The 19,880-nt window shown below is 39.2% G+C and overlaps 1 protein-coding gene across 1 annotated transcript in view; it reads right to left on the bottom strand.

Moving 5' to 3' along the window:
* The window catches only part of LOC124134938 (beta-adrenergic receptor kinase 2-like), a 132,499-nt gene extending 113,711 nt beyond the window's left edge, over positions 1-18,788 (bottom strand). Inside the window, exons 1-3 of the mRNA XM_046500051.2 lie at positions 18,239-18,788; positions 18,018-18,094; positions 1,533-1,606 (exon numbers count right to left, since the gene is read on the bottom strand). Coding sequence (XP_046356007.1) covers positions 1,533-1,606; positions 18,018-18,094; positions 18,239-18,351 — 264 coding nt within the window. The 5' untranslated portion in view covers positions 18,352-18,788. The remainder of the gene's footprint in view (positions 1-1,532; positions 1,607-18,017; positions 18,095-18,238) is intronic.
* Between the last annotated feature and the right edge of the window lie 1,092 nt (positions 18,789-19,880).

Below are 19,880 nucleotides of genomic sequence, written 5' to 3'. Positions count from 1 at the left end.
TACAATGTTGCACTGCATCGTGACACATTATCACATGAACAATAATACAAGTTATGATAATATATCACAACCTGGGTTACTAATCCTGTGTAGCTAGCTGCTTCATGCATCTGGTGCAAAATGTAGATGTATGCTTTTACATGCATCCTACATATTAACACTAATCATTGGGCCAAAACATAATGCTTGCATTTTACTTACAATATGTCCTTAAAAGTTTAAAATTATCAGGCATATATATAATTAATAATATTTCAATCTCAATTTTCTTTACAACTTGTTACAGTATCGAAAAAAATGTCAGGGTTGAAAAAGGGGGATCTGTGGTTCCACAAACACAAGTATTGTTATGCCCTAATGCATATAAACATAAACTATGCATAGACTCTGCCTTGGTTGTCACTGACCTCTGGATATCACAAAGAATGATAATGAGCATCACACACATCCATGAAACTCACTTATATGGAGTCCTGATGCCAGCATTAGTGGCCAGAAGAGGTCCAATGTAAACAAAAGAGGATGAGGCATGGAGGAAGTTCTAACAACAGAGATTAGCAGGGATGTGCAGGCTGGAAGCCATATATCAGGGTGCAGACTGGCATAAATATTTGCACAGGATGGTTTGTCAATGCTGTGGTGTGGGAGGGGAACAGCATCTATTTCCCTGTGATGGGTCAGGGGAGAGTCAGACATCTTTGTCAGAGAAGTGGAAAGGTGGACGAAACATATCAGATGGGGTTATGGTGAGAGCGGATAACTTGTTATGGATGGTGAAAAGGGTTGGATACTTTGTGGTAGGGATGTCACGATACAGATGTCACACAATACAACATTTTATCTATAGACTCACTCATAAAGGTAAAGGTCAACTTACCAATACCAATTAACATGACACTTAGTCAAGTCATATATTCTGTATGAGAAAATAATAAGAAACAAGCAAGTTTACGTACTGTATTATGACAGAAAGTAAGGAAAAGCTGGTCAGTGTTCTTTTGGGCTGTATTCGTATCCGAAAGACAAGAAAGTAATGAGGAATTTAATAAAATAGTTTGTACTTGTTTATTGATATCAATGCGAGATCAACATGGACAACCAATATGGGGTAATGTGAATCGATGCCAAATTAAGCGTATCAGGTATCGTATTGTGCCAAGTTTGCCAATGATGCACCAGTGTACAGGTGAATCGTGACATCACTACTTTGTGGCTGATGGAGAAAAGGGGTGGAAAATTTGTTGTTGATTACTACTTTGTGGTGGAAGGAGAAAAGTGGTATATACATTGTAGCTGACAGGTGGGAGAAGACACCAGTTATCAATTTGATGGGTAAAGGAGTATGACACATGTGCCATTCCTGTGGCGGTTGGATTCTAAACATAAAACATAAACAAAATAGCACATACACCAACATGCACACTGCGGGACTAAGTTGTCCTGGGTATTTACACATCAGAGGATTATGCAGAACCCACACACTTCCTGGGTGTTGGCACATCAGACAAATGAAGACTACAGTTGCCACCTACCTCCTCGTAAAACTTGAGCTGGGGAACTGGGTCTTCACACATATTGTTGCAGAAATCCTTGAATAGCAAGAATCCTGGAAGAAGAAAACAGACATTCTTAGCATATTCATCTTCTATTCATGGGGCAGCTTCATAATCACATGTACAGACCTAACCAACAAGTTTTAACAAAAATATCCTTTAAAAATGTGCCTGATGAATTACCCCTCGTAGCCAAAGCAGCATTCATTCTCTTGCTGATAAAACACTGGTGGCATGGGTGAAAAACAAACATATCATTTCTCCATGGTTAAGATGTACAGCTTCTATGGCTGTTGCTGTACTTGTGACATTGTGGCTGAACATGTGCATGGAACTAGGGATACTTATATCATTTTATTATTTGGGGGAGGGGGAGAGAGTCCAAGTGATGAACACTGGCGGCATGTGGCATCCTTTACTTCATGTCTGAGAACATACCGAAGTCACATCATTGCACGTGCTCAGAATGCTTAAGCCTTTTCAGACGGGAATTGCAATGTCAGATTGCACAACATCAACCACTGGCTCCCTGAACTGAATGTATTTCTATCCAGAATAAAAATGTCAGTTATATGCAACATGCAGTCTGCAGTTTTGTTTTGTTTGACTCAAACAGCCAAATGTTTTTAAATCCCAAAGGAATCTCAACGTAAATTGCATCCAATCACAATTCGTATGCGTACATGCTGCAACATATTGTGTCCCGTAAATCCTGAAGGAGTGAGTGAGTGAGTATGGTTTTACGCCACTTTTAGCAATATTCCAGCAATATCACAGCTGGGGACACCAGAAATGGGCTTCACACATTGTACACATGTCGGGAATCGAACCCGGGTCTTCGGCGTGACGAGCGAACGCTTTAACCACTAGGCTACCCGACGGCCCCAAACCCTGATGGAACATATCTTGATTTCCACCCTGTGTGTGTAAGTTAACAGCTTGGCTTGACAGACCAACACTGACATGTAGGTCTGGGTATTGGAGGGCCCTTTTCTGATACGATACGTATTGCAATACATAAAAACAATATGCCATACGTACTGACAATAAACTGTCTTCACTGGTCTTCACTGGTATGTGTCAAAGGGATGTTATTTGCATATGGTGCAATGATTTCATTTATTAATAGTCTTACTGTCTAATATTCAGTTTAATATATAAACAATATTTTAAATGAAATAATGAGAAATTAAATTTTCAAGAATCTGATTTCAACAAACAAATCATTTTCAAACAAAACTTTTCATCATGCTCATGTTACCTTTCATAGAACAAAAGCAAATCTCCACATTGAAACATCATACTAGATAACTAGTAAAATAGTCACTGCATTTCATCATGTTCTGAGGGAATTTTCAAATAATTTGTAGTGACATCATCATCATATGTTCATCATACAATAAATATTGTTCCAGGTTCTCTCTTGTTTAATTAGCAACAACTAGTCATTTATTTACTGCAGAGTGAGTGAGTGAGTGAGTTGGGGTTAACGCCGCTTTTAACAGTATTCCAGTTATATCGCGGCATGTCAGCTTAATGTGGGAGGAAAGCCTGAAGTGATGCAGGTCTCAGACGTTGACCACTTCGGTGAAACCCACGAGCACAGGTATGCTGCTGACAAACCTAGAAACATAATCGGGGCGAACAGGGATTCGAACCCACAATCATAGGTTTCTGGCGTGCCCAAGGGACGCAACTCTGCACAGCGAATCGCGGCACCTTAGACGACTGGGCCACCCGTGCCCCCTATTTACTGCAGAAGGCGGGGTGTTTGCCATGTGCAGCAGCCAGAGAACGTTGACGAGTAACTGGAAGTTGAAAAGACTGTTGACTTATTTACAACGAGAGATCACGTGCAGTGTTGTGAGTATGCAACTTTCTCTTTCGATTGATTGAATCAACTATCCTGAAAGTTCTTATTGACATTTTTAGGTACGGCAGATAATGTAAATTAAGAAATACAACATTTTCCATTTTTGTTGGAGAAAATGAGGGTGTCAATGCAGACGATACCATTGAAAGCGTGACAGTAAGAAGTAAGCTATTTACAATCAAGATGAATATATGTCGATGCGATATCTTTGACAACCATCGTGGAATTGCAGCCTAAGTCATTCCTGTAAGTTCGAAATGTAAGTTCTTTTTTTACAAACTTATGGTGTTTGTAAAATAATGTTTATTTATCTGATAACGAAGACAAAATTGTTATGGATGAGCAACTTCTTATTACAATTGGGCGAGTATTTATCTGATACTAGCCATGACTGAAACGGTACATTGTATCGGCATCAGGAACCAATGACAACCTGTCAACTAACTGATCCAGGCCGACTGACAAGACTGTAAAGCTGTAAAGCTGTAAAGCTATAAACATACAGTTCCAACTTTCTTGCTGCACATGTGCACAGAAGATATCTTTATTCCCGTCTGTGTATCACGCATGCACGAATACGGTGTTAGCATTGGGCATCTCAACGTGCGTGATTCCCGTGCACCCTTTCAAGTTGAGTTGATTGGTTCAACTGTGTCATATGGCCCTGTGACGCAGGGGTAGCATTATGAAGATGGCTGTTTCAATGAATGCTCGTTCCACCCGTGACGAACAGGTCTGGTTGTTGATGAAATATAGTGATAGCTAAATAGACAGATTTTTTATTCATGCACAGATTGTCTTTAAATGTGATATCCAGTTATGTATGACTGTTTAATAATCTCATACCAGCTTTGACTGGAGTAGGTCTGATAGTTTTACAGATATTGTAGTAAACGTCGGTACCTTAAATTACCTTCCAGACTATAGTTGTTGCTAATTAAACAAGAGACAACCTGGAACAATTTTAGCCAATGAATATTGACTTGCATTTTATCATTTAGTTTAGCTATTAGTGATACTTTTCTTAGGGTATTCAGTTTATTTTAACTCTCTTGCAGCTAGTCAATGAGTAGACCTACCGTATTCGACGTAATAAGCGCCCCGCTCTAATAAGCGCCCACGGCGATATTTGCTAATATATTGGCTAGTGAACAATCTCAATTAGCACCCCTTCCGATTGATCAATGTACACAAGACTTATTTATTCGTGTATAATATGCACTCGTGTGTTATATGTACCCTTAATTATGGGCATTTAAGTCCTGGAAAAATATATCTGTCGTATATAAACATTTCAGGCTGTCAGCATAAACCACGAAATCTGCGATCTTTTAACTCTGAATTTTTTCATTAAAATAATATTCTTATAAGAGACCCCTATTTCTAATTTTGAGAGCGCCCTGGGCGCTTATTGCGTCGAATACGGTATTTAGAAACATAAATACTGCTTGAAACTGTTTCAGGTGACTTCTAATCTGCATTTGTCTATGTGATGCCCAAATATATTACATATCGCAAAAGAACACAACAGCGATAAATGTCTGAGATATAATAAGCCAGACGTAGCACTGTTTTGCATTATTAACTGCAGCGAGTTCATGTAAACATGATGCCTGCCTTCTGTCAGTAAATACAGATCTGTAAAAACCGGAACAGAAGCCGAAAAGTCTACATTGGCTGATTATGCAGTGTCATTACACAATTGATTTTTTTTTGTGTACCAAGTAACACAAAGTTAATTGGGTTATGGTGATTTATTGTAGGAATCTTACGTAAATACTCACCGTACCTGAAATTCACTATTATAACCTGCCACTTATGACACACTAGGCCTCTACTGCCTCTTTGTCATCTGCATGTCTTTAACTGTAACTTCTTTACCGTGTACTCAACCCTCAAATCTATTGTCATCAATTGAATGTTTCTTTTAAATATCCATTTGTTTGTATTTCTGACTTCTGATTCTTTTAAGGAAATTAACCTCAACCTGATGATGTTTCTCAATATGCCACCATATAACCCTACCCCAATGGCATGGAATGTTGCTCACACTGACAACCATTGGTTTGCCTGTCCCGGACAGGTCGTCATGACACAGCAAGAATAATGCTGACTTCAGCAGAAAACTACATCACTCACTCAGCATAGTGAAATCTGTAAGCCAAGGGGTTCCTGAACCAATTCATGAATAATTGTCAATGACTAATTTGAATGGAAGCCTGAGTGAATTGTCCCAGCCAGCAATTTCAGCAACTGTTCTAAAGCCCAAGCCAAGGAACATGTCTCTCCATCTCCAGCTCTGGAGGTTGAGAAGAAAAATTTCAAAATGATAAAATCGGCTCATATTGACTCCATAGGTTGCTTGATATTATCTCAGTGCATTTTACCTGAATCTTGTTCATAATTTATGCACCTGCATAGCAGATTGCGGCAGATTATAGCCATCTTCAGATAATATTCCCATTGAAAGTCCACTGCTCCAGGTCACATAATGAGCAGACGTTACCCAAGGAAGAACATGCTATTTAGCCCTCTAGGTCCTCACAAGGTTAAGTCGTATAGAAAACATCCTGGCAAATTCATCCCTTGAGGTAACAATAATTATGTTAAAACTTCATTAAACTATTTCATCAACATGGACTGTGTATTCCTTGGATTGTATTGATGAACACTGAATCTTAAAATCAAAACACCTTAAAATCCCACTCGTTAACGACATTGACACTGGAAACTTCATACAAGGGTAACAAAACTGACATTAATCCAAGAGTTCTGATTGGATAAAGCCCATTCCACAGGAAAGTGGGCAATTTACTCGTCCCAAACCGAAATATTAATCATACGGTGAATTTATCGCTCAAGAATTTTCATCAGCGCCATCTCGTAGTTCTACTTCCTAGCCTGGTCATTTCCTGTGCTGGTCATGCTGGGGGTGTGGAGGACATTTCATCCTCTACACCGTGTCAAATGGTTGATCCCAAGAGAAATGCCATTGATTGCAGCTTCATCATTAAGGTGTCAATACAAATCAGTTCAACAGGCACAGTATCAGCACCAATGCTGCCCCAAATTAGTCCTGTCATTAGTGAAAGGCATTTTCATCGAAGTCCAGTTAAGATGTAAAAATAACACCCTCCCTTATTGTGGTAGTCCAATATCTTGATCCACTGGCATCAGGGTCTGATCGAAAGTATCTGCGTACTAATGGCAAACTGATATTGATCTTTCCAATATCTCAGCTTTTTTTCTTCATTTCAATCTCAATGCTATTAATTGAGTGTGACTTTTTCAAATGTGAAAGGTTCTGATAAATGGGTTTTGTTATCTTTGATAATTCCTTCATCTCAAAAGCCATCATAAACAGTTCCTGGCGGCTGTAGCTCAGAGCTCGGTCATAGAGTGAGTGAGTGAGTGTTGTTTCATGCCACAGCAATATTCTAACCTTATCCCGAAGGCTTGTAAACAAGGGACCAGGCAACCCAGTGGCTGACAACAGGGGCTAAGAAACTGGGCTGCGACGCGTCAACTAGTGACTATAGGCAAGAGAAGCCACAATCCCCATCGCAGAGTTTCACCACAAGCAAGATTAACTATCCGTGGGGAAGATTCCCAGATTCACCTCAGCATGTTGCATGGCGTGTCAAAACCACGGCCTTGACCATTAGTGATGGGTATTGGCCTGACTTTTGTATAGCCACTTATTGCAGTATTGATTCATGTATTGAAAATACCTATCACAATATATTGCATGTGTTCTTTCATCAGTAAATCTGACATGAACCTGAATAAATATGAACCTTTAGTTACATTAGACTTTCACCGCTCTTTTTTGACAACTTCGCTATTGATTGCTTTTTCTATAATTTCTTAATTTCATAACTTCAATTTGACTTGTCACTTATGCAAACTTTGTGAACAAGATGAAAATCGCAATTTACTAGTATTTTCCCACAGTACTCTGATACCAATACATTCAGTGTTAGAAATCGGCACTAGTCCTATAGTCCTTGCCAAAGTGCCTAACAGCTAAGGTATCATCAGGACTAGTAGAAATTTTCCCTTTTTAAGGGTTTTGCTATATGTTATTATCACAAGGATAAGTGTACTAAAACTGTTAGTTTCTATTGCTGACATTAGTATTTCAAATAATGGCATACCAGTAATACCGCCCACCTCTACATTGCTCTAGTTGTCATGGTTTTCATCCAAGTGGTAAACATCTACAAGCGTGAGTACAGCTTGTGTGAAATAGAGGGGTACATATTCTATCGCAAGTTAACATACAAAGCAAGACGAATGGAAAAAACTAATTTGTGTTTGGTTGTCATGATATTATTGTCGAAATCTATCTCACTACGGGCACTGTGTTCGATCTTAATGAAAGAAGGAAGGCAGTTTTGACTGTTTTGTTTATAATGCTATTGTGTGTATAGTGTAGATTGGCAATCTGTTCTGCCCATAAACAGGAAGGAAACATTTAAACTGTGCGAAATGAAAGTAATCTTTTTTCAATTTGTTTAGATGGTATAAAGGACTAAACTTGAGTGATAATTGATATTGTAATATTTATAAGCCTATTTGTATAATATTTTACTGACTACAATCAGTGCACAATCAGGCTGCACAAGCCAATTTCAATGTTCACTACTGCAGTCCAGTCAATCGGAAATCACAGTCATACCAGCATGTGCATCGTGCCATAACTCCTGTATCCGACACAAATCATACCAGGTCTGTGAAAACACTGCCTTGTCAAAGAGTGTTGACTGGAACTCTCTATGATATGTGACCAGCAGTAAGTGGGCCGGACACTAGATCTAATAAAACAGGCATTAATGGCTGATATTATGAATATTTTCATCTATCATATTTTGTGTGGGAGGATAGTGTCACTTTCAATACTTTCCTCGGCTTAGGCCAATAAAACAATTTGTGTTTCCTATGTTGGCCCATCAAAGTATAGGGAAGGTTTGATGTGGGCTGTTTTTCACCTTTTTCCCTTTTGAAAAATGCTAGTTTGCATCAAGTTAGTAAATGCCTCCATTAAGTGAAGACACCGACTAGCTTATCAGCAGTGAAGTCATGGGTTGATACACGGATAGTGACAAAACCTCAAATGCAACTAGAAAAAAAGAAAGAAGAAAGTTAAGGGTCAGTGACTCCAGAATAAGGTCAGTTGAGTGGCTGGGTGGGGTTTTTGGTGAGCAAGCAAATATCAATCACCCAAGATATGAATAAGTTTTGTTTGTTTGTTGTTTAACGCCAAACTCAGCAATATTCCAGCTTTATGACGGCAGTCAGCAAATAAGCGAGACTGGACCAGACAATCCAGTGATTGATGTCATGAGCATCGATCCACGCAATTGGGATGCGATGACATGCATCAATAAGTCTGGGAGCCTGACCTCCCGATCCCATAAGTCGCCTCTTACGACAAGCATAGTCGCCTTTGATGTAAAGCATGGACTGCTGAAGACCCCGGATCTTCACGGCAGAGATATGGTTCCTAAGTGAGTGAGTGAGTGAGTGAGCTGAGACTAGGGTTTAACGTTGCATTCAAGATTATTGCACTTATATAACGACATGTATGCATTTGTGTGTATGTGGCTGCTTGTTCTAGCACAGTGAGTGAGTGAGTTTGGTTTAACGCTGCTTTTAACAATATTCCAGTTATATCATGACGTGTCAGCTTAATGTTGGAGGAGACCCGAAAGTGATGCAGGTCTCAGACGTTTACCACTTCGGTGAAACCCACAAGCACGGGTATGGTGCTGACAAGCCTAGAAACATAATCGGGGCGAACCGCGATTCGAACCCACAATCATAGGTTTCTGGCGTGCCCAAGGGACGCAACTCTGCACAGCGAATTGCGGCGCCTTAGACCACTGGGCCACCCGTGCCCCTTCTAGCACAGACAAATGCTGTTTGGTTTATACTGCTAGCCCACTGGCTAGCCCACTTTGACACAGTCCTCTGGCTATCCCACTTTGACACAGTATACTGACCCTGAGCCGATGAGTACAAGACAGGGTAAAACAAGTACCTTCTTTTAACATCTTTTGGTGTAAGCTATCTGGGGCCCCAGCATGAGAAAAGCCACTTTGAACTGTTTTTCATACATGCTGAACAAAAATTGTTTGAGATCATGAATGTTTTTTTAGATATTTTTGGGTTGTGAAGACTGAACACACAATTTCAAATATATAAATATATAAAAAATATTCATGTTCCATTTTTGTTTCAATATATAAGACTTTGACATTGAAAACAGAATTCTGATAATCACCATAATTTATTTCATAAACTGGGCTAGTTTGGAGGTCAAAAGGTGATGTTGCCATATTAACACTGTTGCATTTTTAAAGCTGGTTAGTATAGTTCCAGTTCAGTACACATAATTTCACTGTATAAGCAATGTATCCAAATCTCAGCCATACCAAAAACAAGCCTCTTCATTCACTAACACCATCACATGGGTCTATGTAGACCAGGTCACAATCTACTTCAGCACATTTCTGATCTACAACCCTCTGCCAATTAACACCTCCAAATGCTTTCAACACAAAGAAGAACTTTTTTCCCTGTGATCCTAATTTCACCACCATCAACAGAGCAAATCAAATCATCTTTCAATTGTTCCCGGGTGTGCAGTATGTAGACTTGTATCTGCTAGACATATTAAGGCGGCTGAAATTTGATTTGCTGAGAGGATTGCCATAGATCGACCAACTGACTGCCATGTTCAATTAAGCTGCAACTGGTCTACACAAGCTTAATCCAATCTCTTGGTAACCCCAGTCAGCAGTTTGGTAATGCTATCACCAACAAATTCAGGCAGTGCTTCTAAGGCGAAAACCAATCAGAATTATCATAATACAGGTGTTGGAATGAGTGTTGATGGAGTTCAGCAAACCTGTTTCTTAAGAAAAATGGTTACTACCATTGTAATTCGTGAGAACCAGCATAATCTTTGATAAAAAAATACTTATTAGGCCCTGACTATTTAGTTTTTAGTGTGATTTGCTAGTTACATTTTTTTTAAACATGCAATTTGTTTTAGCAGGCTGCACTGACAGAAAGTTTAAGACATGGCCTATATAATACATCCATTTATTTACTCCTCCAAAGAGATTAATTCAAAACTCTTTCCCAGACCAGATTTGTAACTATCTGCAATTTAACATTAAAACTTCATTTTTAAGTTCTTAAAGTTGGATCTTGATATTAATCACATGATTGTCTAGTCCAGACTAGATTATTTACAGACCGCTGTCATATGGCTGAAATATTGCTGAGTGCAGCATTAAACAACAAGCAAAGAAACAAAACTTAGGGAGGATATATCAGACATCCTAAAATAACATGGGAAACATCAGAAAACATATTTTTCATCAACCAATAGGCCATTTTTTTTGGAAATAGACATTTTCTTTTCTATAAGCCTTAATTGCTCTGTTGCATGTTTTCAATACCTCCACCTGTACAGAGCAGTAACGAACACCTGTGTGGCCAGGTATCAACACAGGTGAAGGCTCCCTGTTAATTGGCTTTATTGTTATGCTTCCATCATTATAGCTGAACACATGTTATGCCTGTGTATAGAAACATAATGATCCCTGTTTGATACATCTTACAAACTGATTGCATTGTCAGGACTTTCATCCACCTGCATCAACCAGCATGTACAAAGGGAGGCTGTAAAAAACTATAGCCTGATACAGGGCATAATATACATAAACTTTCAGATCTATCATTTGTACTGAAATGATCATTATATCTGTAAACAGGCATCACGATTATTCCTCAAAACTTATATATCTGAAAAATAAACATTAGGAGGGTATTTGGTTGACCTTTGACTTGTGACCTGAAAAACTGTCATTTTAACTCATGAAAAAATCACCTTTGTGATGGGACTCAAACCAAAAAGTACTAGAGTGAGTATGCTTTTTACGCCACCTTAGCAATATTCCAGCTTTACACATTGTACCCATGTCGGAATTTGGAAACCCCCGGTCTTTGGCATTACGAGGGAGCGCTTTAACCACTAGGCTACCTGACTGCCCCAAAGAGTACTAGAATCTGCACTTAGAAAGCATTATCCCAGAAAAAAATATTTGTTACAAATGACATGACATTTGACAAAAGACATGTTGTTTTGTTATTCATCACTTACTAATCTTCATGATCTTAGTATGGGAGGCAGTCGGGTAGCCTAGTGGTTAAAGCATTTACTCGTCACGCCTAAGACCCGGGTTTGATTCCCAAAATGTGTACAATGTGTGGAGCCCATTTCTGGTGTCCCCCGACTTGATAGTGCAGGAATATTGCTAAAAGTGGAGTAAAACCATTCTCACTCGAAAGTATGGTTCTACACGAAAACCTGTAAGATTGCTGATGCTGCATAAAAAAACATTCACTCACTCACTCCAAAAGTATTTCAGTCAAGTGAAATATAGACCTATTTTTTAAACAATTACAGTATTTTATCACCAAAACAATAACACTATTTTATCTACAACCAAACAATTTCTGTTTCATGACACACAAGTATTTCCTTTTTCATTAGGGGATAATAATTATGAACATTGCAGTATACACCGGTATATATTTACATTTATCAACTACAGTAGTACTAGTTAACACTGGGAACATAAGTCTTGTTATGCCAGCTGTCAGAATCAATTCAGATAAAGTGAATAAATCTGCTTACATATATAAATCACATAAGCATATGTTGTCTGGAAAATATTCTACCCAGAGTCACCTGTAATGACAGGAATACTAAACACAGAGCTCCATATAAGCTGCGTATCTGCGTAAAATACGCATCAGAAATGCAGAAATACGCAGTAAAATAAAATCCAAGCGTATCAAATACGCAACGAACATTACAGATACTCTACAAAAATAAAACTTGTGCATATCTTTCTTGTGGAAGTATCGTGGTAGTTTTGCGTGCTATAAAGCTCTCGAACCCACACGACACCAGTTTGCAGGGACTAGATTAATAGTATTTTTAAATATTTAACTTAAATACCCACATGTGTAAAAACTAGTGGGTAACAGAAATTTGAATACCCAGATACAATTACTGATACCCAATGATTTTAAAATGCATGCGTAAAATACCCATAACACCAAGAGCTTATCTGGAGCTCTGTAAACATATCCTTGTGGTAAAGAATGAGTCTGCCCAAAGGTCTGTGATGAAAAACAATACTCATTGCGTCTTAATATTCGCTTATTGAAGGCTGAAAAATTCTCAGCCTAACCATGCTAACTTTTCTGGACTGCGCTGATGGAGTCTCTGTTGCTTTTAATTACTAATTATGTTTCAACATTGTCCCCTTCAAGGTCAACAAACCTCTGACAATGATGCTGGAGTGCCTCCATCCCACTAGTATGGATGGTTTGCTCCTGGTTATGTAAAAGGTCCTTCCCAGTAGAAACTTTTGTTTGTTTGTTGTTTAATGCCACACTCGGCAATATTCCAGCTATATGACAGCAGTCTGTAAATAATCGGGTCTGGGCCACACAATCCAGTGATTGACATCATGAGCATCGATCCTTGCAATTGGGATACGATGACATGCATTAACCAAGTCAGCGAGCCTGACCACCCAATCCCATTAGTCGCCTCTTACAACAAGCATAGTTGCCTTCTACGGCAAGCATGGGTTGCTGAAGACCTATTCTTCCCCAGACCTTAAGGGTCCAGCAGAAATTGTGCCATCATCATTCGCAACTTGTTGCCGCTATCACAACATATAATGGATATAAACCTCTCATCACTTGGTTGTAGTCACTCCAGCTTGATAACGTGTAAAAACCTACATCAAAACATTGCTAAATGCATTAAACTAGCAGTTGTTATCCATAAAGTTGTATGTTTTCCTACAGGCACTTCTTTCTTCAAGTTTGGTATGTGGGGGACATTTCATGGAGTCTCACCCCTCGATCCATCAGATCTTCTCATTCAACCAGCATAGGTTATTCTTACCCAAAATCAAAACAGCATGAATATATTTTTACATTTATTTTTTATTTTTTTAAAGAATTTAAACCAATGTTAATCACTGTTATCATTCAAAATATTGTTGGGTCGAAAAGCAGGAAGTGCAGATGAAACATATATACTTCCCTTGAACATCAATGTCATGGAAGTGTTGGGAAAGAAGCAGCCACAAGCATGACAAGGCATATGATAACATCAACACAAGACATGCTTCCCAAATTGATTCAAAGTGTTGAAACAAACACAAGGTTGTAACTAGCAACTATCTGCTATATCGTGACCCACGTATTTGATACATACATTAACAATGTACAACATATAGCCACAGATTGCACCAACTGTTTCTTTGACACAGAGTGTTAACAGTGATATCAGCACATCTCTGTTTATTGAACACCTGTCATGCTTGACAAATTATATGTAATATACAACCCAGGTACATAGAGATACATAAAGCTGATCGTTACATGCTAATTCGTCACTCCCAATGAGAAACATTTGGTTATACCATTGCCATATAGGTTCAACATCTGTGGAGAAAAGGTTGATGTTGTTTAAGCATTATAACAACCATTAATAATCAAATTGTGTCAATGCATTGTTGCAATATGACAACTAGATTATTTCCACAGAGAAACTGAACTGATATTTTTTATCCAGCTTTAAGGGTCGTCTATTAACATCATATAGTTTAAAAATTTTACCATGTTCATGTTGACATTTTAAGATGTGAATTTTTGGAAGTAGTATTAGAAATTGTAAGAAATTATGATTGGAAATGATAAATCAACCTACATCAACTTATTTTGGTTTGTTTGTTTGTTTGTTTGTTTTTTTGTTGTTTAACGCTGCACTCAGCAATATTCCAGCTATATGACGGCGGTCTGTAAATAATCCAGTCTGGACCAGACAATCTAGTGATTGACATCATGAGCATAGATCCATGCAATTGGGATACGATGACATGCATCAACCAAGTCAGCGAGTCTGAACACTTGATCCTGTTAGTCGCTTGTTATGACAAGCACAGTCGTCTATTACGACAAGCATGGCTTGCTGAAGACCTATTCTCCCTGGATCTTCATGGGTCTTTTGTTTGTTGATTAATGCCACACTCATCAATATTCCGGCAATGAGACGACGGTCCATAAATAATCATGTCTTGGTCAGATAACCCAGTGACTGATAACATGAGCATCGATCTACTCTTATGATCTATGATTACATGCTTCTTGGTTTAACCAAGCCAGACCTGTTTGATTGCCGAAGACCAATTCTATTCTAACCTAGATCTTCACAGGTCCAAAACATTTTTGAAAATGTTTATATGATAATATTCTCTTAAAATAAAAAGTTTTATCCCCTTGGTATGCAAATTATACGAAATAAAAAAAACATCAAATTTGTAGAGAAAACGATTACATGTACTCATCCTATGGAAATATCCTACCAATTTCTAGTTCATTCATCAAAATGAACTAATTTGATTTTTTTTTATAAAAGAAGGCATCTTAGGAGTTCAACACTCATGACTTGGTTTCCATGCACAAGAAGCGCATCAAGTTCCCTTTCCTTGTGACACGGCTTCCTTGAAGTTATACAACACTACTCATCCAGGACACTGAAGTAACACCCACACAACAGCTCTGTTTGTTTGTTTCTTTCTTTGTTTAATGCAGCACCCAGCAACATTCCAGCTATATGAAATCGGTTTGTAAATAATTGAGCATGGACCCGACAATCCAGCGATTGAGATCATGGGCATCGATCCACGCCATTGGGATACGATGACATGCATCGACCAGGTCAGTGTGCCTGACCACCCGATCCTTTTAGTCGCCCCTTACGACAGGCATAGTCACTTCTTACAACAGGCCTAGTCGCCTATTACGGCAAGCATGGGTTGCTGGAGACCTACTGTATCTAACCCTGATCTTCACAGGTCCACACCAGCTCTAAACAAGATCCTGCTGCACCAGTGTACATGGATTGTGAACAATTTTGACGTTGCTTTGAACTGAGACTCAAGTTTAAGAATTGAATAGCTGGTGCAGACAAACCCAGCATCATCTGATCCTGGCACAGCTATAAGGGAGACAACCATGCAGTACCATAGATATCTGGGTCCCCCGTGCAACCTACTCCTACAATGCATATATGCTGCCTGTGATGTCTCACAAATATTTGAATGCATACTTCTATAAATTTGTCAGTTTCCTATCAGAGCAACAGTTAAAGACACAGAACCAAAACCTGACGTTCATTAACAAATATGCTCTATTTCAAATACAAAAATTGATGTCATGCAAGTTTTATTTAAGAATTCTTATTAACAGAATTTAGACATTTTCCATTTTAAGTCTGACCGCCTCCATGGTCTAATGGTAGAGCGTCTGCCCGGAGAGCGGAGGTCCGGGTTCGATCCCCAGCCGCGTCATACCAAAAGACGTTAAAAGATGGTACATTGTACTTGTTGTTACCCTGTCTGGCGCTCGGCATTAAGGGGCTAAAACAAGGACTGGTCGGCTCGGAGTCAGTATACTGTGTCTGAGTGGGGTATTCATCTTAAACTGCGGCATGGTATCTCAATGTGCTAGCACTATGAATCGGCATCAGTCCGGACTAGTACAGGCAGCCACACACACAGATACACGTGCATGCACGTCGCTATATAAGTGCAATAATCTTGGACGCGACGCTAAACCCCATTTCACCTCACCTCACCATTTTAAGTCTGATCATGTTGATCAACATTTTCAATATTTCATTAATACAACTAACAATATCGATAATGATAGTTCACTCTACAACATAACATTCTCAAATTAACAATTAAACCAGCATTAGTCTGGACTAGAACAAGCAGACACACACACTGCATGTCACTATAAAAGTGCAGTAATCTTGAACAAGCTGTTAAACCCCTTTCACCTCAGCTGAAATGAATCTTCACTACACTGACCTACATCCTGGGTGTTACAGACACTGTAGTATTGCATAGTGCAGTGTCACTTAGGGAAACAAAGTAATTCAATTACACAAGGAAGAAATCTATTATCAAGGGAGGCCACTCCCGCCCAGTCTCATATCAAGGGGTCACTGTTTGTAAGATACAAACAGAGTTTTACCATTTATAATTACTATCTTTACTCAAATGTGCATTTTTCGAAAAGGCCATCAGGTAGTGGTGATTTGGACGTTTTCTGACCCTTTATACAGCAGGGTTTTATCCCCCTAGAGTAAACTAATGACAGAGGTCCAGCTGCTGTCAGAAATACTGAAGCTTTATCAGGACTGCCCATTTAAGTTCAATTGTTTTGATTAGACAAAACAATGAGGAACTGGTTTTAGGCTTGTTACAGCCATATCAGAGCAGAGGAAAACAGGGACGAGTTTATATATTGTAACCATGTGAGGAGTAGAACCTGGATCTTCATTGTGGTGGTAAGGCGTTTGAACCGCTAGGCTACCGTGGCTGTGAATTATCAGTTCAGAATGGTAGTTGATAATGTCCTATAATGTTTTACAAGAGGCACTCACAGGTAAGGAGGCATGGAAGTGATGTCTGAACTGAATGTCAGACTGACTTGCATGTCGACCGGTTGGGATTCCAGGTGAAAATATAGGTCTCCAGTGACCTATGAGTGTCATAAGAGGCGACCAAATGGATTGTCAGGGTTTTGTTTTGTTTGTTGTTTAACGCTACTCTCAGCAATATATAACTAGCCCCAAGCTCATTTTAAATTAGTATGGAAAATAACTAGATTTGGAAGAAAATGTCTATACGCAAGAATTTCACTCGGACATGTGGTGGTGCCTAACCCTGTCTGTGGTATTGCAAGCTTTCAGAATACAGAGAAGCTTAGTGCAATTACTCGTGACCCAAAGTACCCATACATAATGCTTAACCTTCCATACAAGGCTTTGACGACGTCTCGCAGCGCGCAGTGGCAGTTAGTTTGTTCTAATGCCTGACAACCACTGACTGGGCCATATTCCATCCTTCGTTGTTGGGCCTTTTAATTATTAATACCTCCACATAATCAGGCCTATATATGCTTTAATTCCATACCAATCTGGAATGTGATTGTAAATTACTGAAGTTATGCAAATGTTTTCACAATGTTCGTGACAGGCTTTTTGACATATGTCAGATAGAAATTTAGTGTATGCACAGTGAAATGGAGACGGCTGGTCAAACATATAATTTGTGAGCATTTTAACATTCAAACCGCTGGCAAAGTCAGCCAAAATGCTCTCTTATCATAATAAAGCCAAACATACATAATTCATTCTGTAGATGAGGCAATACGATGGTACAGAACACAACGCTTAGCGATAGCAACACAAGCCCGCATCACTTCCGCACAAACCCTGGCCGTTTTGTTTACATCTACGCAAGAATCCTACTATAAATAACACGGGGAATAATAAAATCTCTGCCCATACGCCATGTTATCTGTCGTTTATTTGCAAGTGTGTGTGATGCTCTGTGTTTCTAGTTTCGATCTGCATGCGAACAGGCGAGGGAATGTCTCAATATCGTGCAACAACAAATCAATGGTTTACTCACCTAATTTTTGGTTGAATATTTTGTCAAATGTGACTTCATTCATTTTGGTGAGATGCTTGTGCATGACGCTCCGAACGCTGAAAAATAACAAAATAATCGAATTTCATTTCGAGTAAATATTACTCCATAATCGTTTTCATTGAAACGGAACCTGTTTGTCATCTGAATACACGCACTCGACATTTGTCCGGAAATCGTTGAAACGGGAGAAAAACACTAACCTTGGCTCTGGAAGAACAATCTTCTTGCTTGCTCTGGCTGCAGGAGTCGACTTGCTCTTCTCCATCGCCATAAGATAGCTAACATCGGCCAGAACTGCTTCCAAATCCGCCATTTTGATGAGCTCGCTAGGCCAACGAAGCGACTGGACAGAAAAATCCGACTGTTTAGTATCACTGACGACAGATATTTCACCCTGTCTAACGGAATCTAGCCCCAAAACATCATCAAGGACGATATGTCGTCCGGTGGGGCACAACACACACCTCGTCCGGGTCTAGAGTAGAGTTCCAGAGCGGGCTAGCAGTATCGTCTGAGCTGCACTGTTCAGGAGAATCGACATATGTAAATATTAATTAGAAAGGTCGCGAGCAGTGCAACATGGGAAATCGGCAAAGGCATGTAATCGGGCCGCGGACAGTCGCAATGCCTACGCTTCAGAGATCTCCTGTCGATTGATTTTTGAGCGCATATGATATTTGCCCTATATTAAAGAATATGCAGCAGTACCTAGTATACGGGGAATGGCGACATGATAAGCGAGAGCGTTCGTCCACCGCGCATGTCCGCGGATATTTCCTCATCACTTATGTTTATGAATGTCGTGGTTGCTTCAACCCCTAAAGCTTACGTCGCACAATAACGGGGCTTACTATATACCAATGAAGCGGTTAATGGCTTAAGCTTTCAGTTGTATCAATTTCAAAGTTGCACCGGCAGTTTTTTGGACGGTTAACTGGAGAAAGTGCTTTCACACACAATTTCATGTTTCGAAGGATCCGGACCAGCTGATCACACACTTTCCTTCGCAACAGGAAACCCGTGTTTACAGCATGCAAAAACTGTCCTTATTTCGAGACACGATATTTCGAATTTGATTGACTGAAACTATTCTTGCAAGGCCAGAAAAAAACATCTGACAACTAGTAAATATAATGCTTACAAACATTACACCTTGGTCATAATACCTCGCGATGTTCAAAACAGTTGTATTAAAAATATATGTTATGTTTATATATTTTAAGGTTTTAGGTTAAAAAACGTTCATTTAAGACCTTTCTACAAGTACAATTGGTCTGTTACAAGATGCATATTATAATATATATATATATATATGTGTGTGTGTGTGTGTGTGTGTGTGAACGTCGTGACGATCCCGGGTTACTTTGATCACCAGCAACTGCTGGTCGTAAGAGGCAACCAAATGGGGTCATTTGGTTTATAGCGTGTCCTCGTACACCGACGAAGTGGATCGTTGCTCACAATATCGATCACTAGATTGTCTTGTCCAGACTCGATTATTTACAGACCGCCATCTGTAAATTTGTAGGGTGAGGCGGTAGCCAACAAACAAACATATAAATACAAAAACGTAATTATATTTAATTTATTCAGAACAACATATAAAACGACTCGTTTCTGATTTACGACTCATCATTGTTAAATCTCACAGTGCGATGTCATTAGGTAGACTCCCATCTATTCATATACACATCCAAGGGAGAGACCTGTATCAATCTGGCGGATAATACTCCCAACATGGATTTGCGCCAGTTTCAGGCAAGGGTGTGGTCAGTGTATAATAATAGCAATATATGAAACTAGACCATTGTCCTCATTTCATGAGATTAATCATTAACTGTA

This window comes from Haliotis rufescens, unplaced genomic scaffold, assembly GCF_023055435.1.
Source record: "Haliotis rufescens isolate VD_foot unplaced genomic scaffold, xgHalRufe1.0.p SCAF_15, whole genome shotgun sequence".
Classification (NCBI taxonomy): domain Eukaryota; kingdom Metazoa; phylum Mollusca; class Gastropoda; order Lepetellida; family Haliotidae; genus Haliotis; species Haliotis rufescens.
Note: the sequence above shows the minus strand (reverse complement) of the source record. Positions and strands in the feature narration are given on the sequence as shown.